The 8,776-nt window shown below is 39.6% G+C and overlaps 1 protein-coding gene across 1 annotated transcript in view; it reads right to left on the bottom strand.

Moving 5' to 3' along the window:
• Positions 1–5,633: 5,633 nt before the first annotated feature.
• Positions 5,634–8,776, bottom strand: part of LOC101855210 (uncharacterized PPE family protein PPE54) — a 35,425-nt gene continuing 32,282 nt past the window's right edge. Inside the window, exon 4 of the mRNA XM_013086861.2 lies at positions 5,634–7,681. Within this exon, the coding sequence (XP_012942315.1) occupies positions 7,278–7,681 (404 nt within the window). The 3' untranslated portion in view covers positions 5,634–7,277. The remainder of the gene's footprint in view (positions 7,682–8,776) is intronic.

Genomic DNA, 8,776 nt, shown 5'->3' with positions numbered 1-8,776 from the left:
TTTCTCTTCCAAAATGAAAGTCTGACTGCATGAGTCTAGGGTGCTTTTTCCACTGTTAGTATGTAAGGATAACGTACTTGTCTTTGTTGCTGGCTTCCATAAAGATTTGTTATGTCGTTATCTTTGCTGGTTTCCACAGAGATCTGCCATGTCGCTATCATTACCCGCTACCATACCTGCCTTTAATTGCATATTTTTTGTTCTGTTTTAGTTAGGGTTTTTACGGCACTTGCAGCACAATACGTCGTATAAATTCCGAAGATTAGAGATGTTACAAGAGAGTTACAAATACAAAAAAAAAGAAGAAGAGATGAGGACGATAAGTGTTTGAAAAGAAAGAAGGAGCAGACCACATTAGAGCATCCGCCAACTGACCGCTTAGTTGGAAGAGGAAGAAGAAGAAGAAGAAGAAGAAGAAGAAGAAGAAGAAGAAGAAGAAGAAGAAGAAGAAGAAGAAGAAGAAGAAGAAGAAGAAGAAGAAGAAGAAGAAGAAGAAGAACAACAACAACAACAACAACAACAACAACAACAACAACAACAACAACAACAACAACAACAACAACAGCAGCAGCAACAACAACAACAACAACAACAACAACAACAACAACAACAACAACAATGTTTATATCACAGATTGGGTTGTCTGCACTAACGTTCTGTTCTTTTAGCAATTCAAAAGTGCCGTGAGTCCCTTGCCAGTGACCTTGCCAATGCAACGGTCATCTCATCTCTTATTACTGTGTTTCTGTTTCTATTGTTTTCTGAAAAATGTTTTCAAATTTAAGCTGCATAGATAATGTGAAATCTGGGCTAGCCAAAATACCTTTATCCAACGGGTTCGTAAAGAAGATAGCCTATTTTCGCTATCAAGGCCCCTCATCTGCCGGCTGGACTGTGTCACCAACAATCCACCAACAGCAAGGTGGGGACAGCTGGCCTTTTCTCAGAATCTGAACAGGTGCGACATTAATGTCAGAAAAACGTACGATCTTCTCAGCGGTTTCTGTCTGTGTTGAAGTGTTTCACTAACACTGGACACGAGCAGCAGTTTGTCAAAGAAGAACACGTCATGATGTCGAGGGTACGCCACCGAGCGGCGACGACCGAATTCAAACTACAGTTTGTAAATTTAAAAAAAACAAAGCAAAAGAAACAAAACAGTCAACATTTGTTTTATTGTTTTTGCAGTGAATACAAAATAGTTTTGCAGGTATAGGAACATAATAATACTTATAATATAATCTAACTTACAAGGTGCCAAAAGATATTCATTTCTGCTTTTATATGCCAATTTTCATTGAAATTTTGTCCCGTGGTCCCAGTTTATTTAAGGTAAATTTTCGTTATTTGTTTGCTCAATTAAAGGAAAATTGAACTCTAGGTTGCAGCTTTGAATTTGAAGCAAACATTTCAAACGTGTAACTCAATCTTGAAGAGATTCATTTATTAAGATCGGAATTTTCAAAAGCGTTATACAACTAGACGCACAATATTTTTTTTTAATGAATTTTCTGAAAAGGGCTGGACAAGATCACGGTCAAAAGACATCCCAGATTTCATTGCCACAACGAGTTCTGGTCCATGGACGATCTTTTCAATGAAGAGAAAGATCCGTCATTTGGGGACAACTCTAGATCTTAGAGTTGAAATCTAAAATTGAAATTAAGTTTCAACTTTTACTAGTTGCTTTTTAAAAAAAATTCAAAATCCTTTTTTAAATCTGCCTGGCCGTTGCTGATCAAGTGTCCCAAAACTTCAGCAGCAGTCACAACTAACAAGAGATTGAATTCGGGGAGTTTCGGAAGGGGGGTGATTGTAGCCGTCGCTTTCCTTCTATTTTGACTTTTATTTCGTGGTCTGCAGCAATGGCCCAGCAGAAAGAGAGCTCAGGCCCACACGTGATGGAGAACAATATCGGGAACACGTCTTGAAGGTAACTGCTCACGGGAAAGGAGATTGGGGGGGAGGAAAAAGGTTTGACCACATTTCCTAATACCCTAACAAGTAAATTCACCAGGAGCGTTTCCCCTGCACAAGAAGATATTGGAACTTTCCGGCAAAACTATGTCACCCAGGACCTACCCGTGAAAAGTGGCACTGAAGGCTTATGTGTGACATTCCTTTCAGTCTCAACCTATGGCCCACTAGTTTTTTCTCTCTGACCACTTGTTATAGTTCGTCTACATCTTACCTCGGCCACACCCGCGACCACACGCCCCTTCATCCCCTCCCCGGACTCTCTCATAGGTCTAGATCTATCTCCAATCTCCAGTATGGGGTGATCTGGAATAACGGTTTCTATGTAGACATTTGGCGAATGTCAATGAAGTCTGTCCAGATCAATGCGATTGTCATCTGACAGCGAGTGAACTAGATCTAAGTACTCTTGAGCTGTGTTTGCTCGCACCCGTCCGTCTGGACGAAGTGATATAGGCACGGACATACAAAAATTTTATTTACACATTGCAGTCAACACTGGGAGAAAAAGCCTCATCATTAGAATTTATTGATTCTATTCGAGGCTTACCATGAACTTATCATGAACACACCAAAACTGAACCTTTAGACTAAAATGTTCATAAAATGATTCTTGGACACCTCTTTGAACTTGGCGAAACGACTATGTCTAACCCCGAATCCCACCTCGCTCCTTTTCATTCTCCTTCTCTCTATTTCAAGCTTGTCTCCCTCTCATAAACACACACACACACACACACACACACACACACACACACACACACACACACATGCACATTCACGCATACACTTACATACAGCCAAACAACCACTCACACACACACGCATACACGTCCTCAAATATGAAAACCCATTTTCCTTGAACTTTAAGACGAAGTTCGTAAACCGCTTTTTTTTTCAAAGACAAAGTATCTGGTTCCCTAAATGTAGACTCGGGCGTGGTTACATAGTTCAGTTATGGAGCAGACTTGGATGTGGCTCAGGGCATGATTTAGTGATGGTGATTCTCTCCCTCTCCTGTATTTTAGCAGACTGCGAAACTCAACTAAGTCGTGAAATTGACCAGCGAACAATTTAAAAAGTCAATCATCTGTGTTTTCATAACTCAATAGGTCTTTGACTTATGGAACGTCGTAGCCCCAGAAAAATCATCGGCCGGTGTTTTCCCTTGCAGAGATAAGTTACATCTCCAATGGTGGATACATCGTAATATGGACTATTTCCGCCTTTCTTGTGGGCTGTTGTTTCCCACATTTCACGTTAGTCCGACTGGCAGGGATGAAGCAGTCCGCCTCCTAAATTATCAATATTGTCCTTATAGGGGTCCAAAACATGAACAGTCAGTGCCCGTCTTTTCTAACCTTTGCCGGCGACTTTATTCTTGCCCCCCCCCCCCCCCAAAAAAAAAATAAATATTTTTTTAATTTTAAAATCAGAATTTGAAGCAGATCAATCCACCACCAGAAGTTCTGTCCTGGTTTATTGAAGTCTTAGCAAACATCAAACTCACTAAGGCTTCTGCGTTAAGTAATCATGTTTATTCATACGTGTCCAATACTTTCAAAATTCACGTCTCAATCTCTGATTGTCTCCTGGTGGATTTCAGTCCTTTAACAAAATAATATTCAGCTCACTATTATTGTACTACCAAACTCTACAGTGTTGCGGCAAACAAAATCAATAGCTTAAATCTAGATGCTCAGAACTCGCTGAGGTTTTGCGTTCAGAACAGTTGAGATTTGGCACATTTTATGTCAATAAAGAGAGCTAATCAGTTTCGCCTGTTCAAAACAATCTGATGTCTCCCTTTAATTATAGTACAAATGTTTTGTAATTTTTTTAAAGTTTTGCCAATAGTCAAAACCGCGGATTAAAACTACACTTATAAAAAAACGATTCGTAGATGTTTGGACTACTTATATAACTTTGTTTGGCATATTATATGAAAATGTTCTTCTGTGATGTCTACGAGGGTTTTCCATAGTGTCACACTCTGTGTACGGTTTCACTGACACAATGACAGTTTCTGTCATTTAATGTGTCGGCCGGGACAGAGAGACGCCCTACTAGATTAATTTTATTCAACGCCAGATACGTCGTGAGAAAAAATGAAGAGGTTTCAAGATTTGCCTTATAGCAAAACACGTAAGTGCCAAAAGCATTTATAGTTTTATATAGAGTGTCGAAGGAAAGCTATACATGTCAATATGACAGGTATAAAATTTTGGTACAAGGTCAAAGATACATGTCAGCTGTAGAGCATGGTATGAAGAGACACTCAGACAGGCAAACAGACAGGTGTAATAGTATATGTATTATATGTATATATGTTATATATATGTAAATGTATGCATAAACTCATCATTTCAAAGCGAGAAAAACAGGTGCACGTTTATTTATTTGTCTTTTTACATTGCCATTTACAAGTATTAGAGATATGTCTTGGTAATCAGATGGCGTTAGATGGATAGATAGATAGATAGATAGATAGATAGATAGATAGATAGATAGATAGATAGATAGATAGATAGATAGATAGATAGAATATCTGCGGACAGAGAAAGTGAATCCCAGAGAGAAAAAAGATAGATGGAGAGAGAGGGGGAGAGTGAGAGACAGAGACAGAGACAGAGAGAAAGATAGAGAGGAAGAGAAAGAGGAGAGAGGAAGAGAAAGAGAGAAAGAGAGAGAGAGAGAGAGAGAGAGAGAGAGAGAGAGAGAGAGAGAGAGAGAGAAAGAGAGAGAGAGAGAGAGAGAGACTGAAATAGAAAAAAGGGCCGGGGGAGGTCTTGGGGTTAAAGTAAGTTGTATGAAAACCTTTGCTTCAGTTATTTAGAAGGGCATATGTACGTAGGTTTTTACAGCCCCGTCGACATAATTTAGATTATTCAAAGGGCGAGCTTCCTACCCGGCCTATGAGGGCTAATCCAGGTTGAGAGAGATACAACATCCCAGCAGAAAAAACGAGATACTTAATGATAAATTTGTCTCAACTCGGGAATCGAACTCGGGTCTCCTGCATGCGAGAGCGAAGTGCCTAATCGCTGCACCACAGACGCCGGATTTTGCTTCAGAATGAAGTGGGCCTCTCTGTTGTGGGCTTAGAGTTTGATATACCAGCAGATTGTGTGTTAATTGGTGCCATCTTCAGGTCAAAGCGACACCCATTCAAGGATAGAATAAACATGGGATAACCACACATTTGTGGGAGCATCTCATCATTCATACATTGAACAAAACAAGGAAAAGAATCAGGCATCGAACATCACATCGTGCAATAATGTAATATGTACAGCACTGCCTTTTGAATGGAAAACCAAGTATACGCGTATTTGTGTTTAAAAATCAACTTTATAAATTTAAGATTATGTGAGCACACTGGAGTCGGCGCTATGAAAATCATCATCATCATCATCATCATCATCATCATCATCATCATCATCATCATCATCATCATTATTTTTTATTTAAGTGAAAACGTACACAAATGGCTATCTAGGTTAGGAATCAATATCTCTATTCAATTACTCAAAATTTTAAAGAGTAGTTGTCTTTTTTCGAGAAGTGACAAAAGGGGTCTAATTGGGTTGGGGCTTTTTTGTCGGATACAAAGTTTTCGATTCAAATGGCAGAGTAGTATCAAATAGGTATTTAAAAAAAACAGAAGCCATTGCTGTCTTCAATGTGTACTGTACGCCTACTCGCTACCTTAGAATAACAAAGTCTTTTCTGCTCAGTACCCAGTTTTGAGCAACTTGTGGTCAAATTTTTGAGTTTCATAAAATGTCAAGCGTATTCGAACGTAATTCTTTGAATACCTTGATAAACTACTCTGAATAATCTTTTGAGTTTGGCAGAGCAGATATAGATCTAACATACTGGTTTCTGGGCTTATGGTCTCAGTAACTAAAAACATTTTAAAATGTCAGAAAGAAACTTTGTAATTCTGAGGTAGCGAAATTGCTCATCGCAATACAGACATCAGAGATTATAGATTTTGTTAATTAATAGCCACCTTTCCCCATAGACTGCAGACGCTGCATACATGATGTAACGGCGTGTCACGATGTCACGCTATTATGTAAAAGTAACGCCGTTACACAATGTTAAACACCGACAAATTGTATGTAGGAAAAGTAATTAATCCGCTAGGAGCGACTAACAATTAGCCCCAGTACTTTTTCAAGAATATTAAGGCAATCATTGACACATTAATGACTATTTTTAACAATGCCAAAACAATTAAAGTAAAACGTAACGTTGTTTTCTTTAACATTCTAACCTCTTTACTGTAAAAAGCTGCATTCTTAACTTTTTTTTTAAAACAGCATTAAAATAACAACTGTTACAACTGTTGGCCAACAACTTGGATATTTTGAAGGATGAAAGAGTCCTCTGATGGTATCAGTGATTATAAGAACAATAATAACAAAAAACAGTATGCTAGTATGAACGTGAAATGATAATACTTATATAATAAAAACATCTATATTGTAACTGTTACAAAAACAATGTAACAGAAAAGTGTCAGACTGAAATGACAACAGTTTTGAAATAGAAGTTTCAAATTTGTATAAGATACCCAAAACATCGAAAACAGAACAATTACAAACTGTCATGTGACCACTTGTCTTTTCTAATATGTTGATTTAGTATTTTTACTCTTTCCTATCTCCAAGAGGTGCTATTATTAGACATTTTTCAGCTTTAAAAGCTAATTCTAAGTTCAGTGAACAAATCGGAACAGCAAAGTCAGTGTTCTTTCTTGAAAGCAAGGTTCATTTAAAAGCTCACAGGAATGCCGTTCAGAATTAAATCTATCAAAAACTCATTGACTGATGTTCAAAAGTAAATCTTAAAAACCTCACAGGCATGCGTTCGAAAGGAAATCAATCTTTTAAACCTCCATGGCATGTCATTCGAAAGAATATCTTTTTAAACGTATTGGCATGGGGCTCAAAAATGAAATCTTTAAAAGCTCATGAGCATTATGTTCAAAACAAAACCTTTAAAACCACATACACATGCCTTATGAAAGGAAGGAAATCTTTAAAACCTCATGCCGCTCGAAAGAAAATCTTTAAAAACTCATTGGCATGATGTTCAGAAGGAATATCTTTAAAACTCGTTAGCATACCGTTCAAAAAACTCCTAGGCATGGTGTTCAGAAAGAGATCTTTCTTGCTGCGGTCCTAGGTCTGATTTCTCTTGGCCTGGACACGCCACTGTTCTGCTCAACACTTTGGAAAGTTCTCAGAATATCTCAGCTGGTGAGAAGGAACAACGTCTTCAGGCCTCCATCAGCCCGCCATTTGGTCTGTCAGTTGCATGCCAGCTTGTTGGCTCAATTGTCCGGATGTCAATTGCCCGGTTGTCAATTGTCCGGGTGACAATTGTCCGGTTGTCAACTGTCCGGGTGACAATTGCCCGGATGTCAATTGTCCGGTGGTTAGTTGTGACATGCCGACCTGTGACGCCAAATTCATCCCTGGGCTTATTTGAGAGTTAGCACCCAGCATTTGGCTGGTTGCAGTATTCCCTCCTGGGTTAGTCGACACCAACATCTGCCCGTTCGTCTGTTGTCCCAACTGACTGAGGCCTGTCGCCATGGCAGTCCCGACCGTTGGGGTCGCTTCGGAGGGAGACAGGTACTGTTGGTTGTTGGTCAAAGTCATCTGGGTGGGCAGGACGCCGGCCATTTGGTCTGAAACAAGACAAGAGGCCTAGGTCAGTTCATGTTCCCTTTATCTTTTCTTTTTATAAAATCAACAAACCTCCCAAACCCAGCAAAAATCCGTCATTTTGAAATGCCCAGTTATTTGTCCTTCAGCTGAATTTAGAACACACTTCTTTGCATGCATGCGCATTCCGTAAGTTGAGGTTCCGAGTTTGCTTGCTTGTTGGTAGTTTGGCCGGAGTTTACAACAGTACTAGTGCGATAAATCGTTCCTAAGACAGAACATGCTTGCAAGGGTTAGAATAACGATGTTGGGAGGAGGAAGAACGAAAGAAGATCACAGCAAGATATAGTTACGGGCCAGCCTTACACAGACCACAGCTAGAATTACGGGCCAGAGTTACACAGATCACAGATGGAATCACACGCCAGTGTTACACAGACCAATGATAGAGTTACAACTCAATGTTACACAAACCTCAGATAGAGTTACGAGCGAGTGTTACACAAACCACAGAGAGATAAAGTTACAGAGCACAAGTTGCACAGATAATAGATAGAGCTACGGGCCAGTGTTACACAGACCACAGATAGAGTTAAAGGCCAAGGTTACACAGACCAATTATAGAGTTACAGACTAGTATTACAAATTACACAGACCAGAGATAGAGTTACAGGCTAGTATTACACAGACCAGAGATAGAGGTACAGGCTAGTATTACACGGACTAGAGATAGAGGTACAGACAAGTATTACACAGACTAGAGATAGAGTTACAGACTAGTATTACACAGACTAGAGATAGAGTTACAGACAAGTATTACACAGACCAGAGATAGAGTTACAGGCTAGTATTACACAGACCAGAGACAGAGTTACACGTCAGGGTTACACAGACCAGAAATAGAGTTACAGGCTAGTATTACACAGACCAGAGACAGAGTTACGCCATCTTGGGTCACTGACTGGGCCCACCTGGTTGTTGTGACAGGACCAGACAAGATGTCAACTGTCGGTCCTCGGGGGAACATGCCAGGTACGCAACATAGACACAAGCAATGAATTATAGTTGTTATTTAACAAAGACAGCGAGGGACACAGATAAAAGACACGGGGGAGGGT

The sequence above is a fragment of the Aplysia californica genome, unplaced genomic scaffold (genome assembly GCF_000002075.1).
Source record: "Aplysia californica isolate F4 #8 unplaced genomic scaffold, AplCal3.0 scaffold00514, whole genome shotgun sequence".
In the NCBI taxonomy this organism is placed as follows: Eukaryota; Metazoa; Mollusca; class Gastropoda; order Aplysiida; family Aplysiidae; genus Aplysia; species Aplysia californica.
This window is presented reverse-complemented; position numbering and strand designations above follow the sequence as displayed.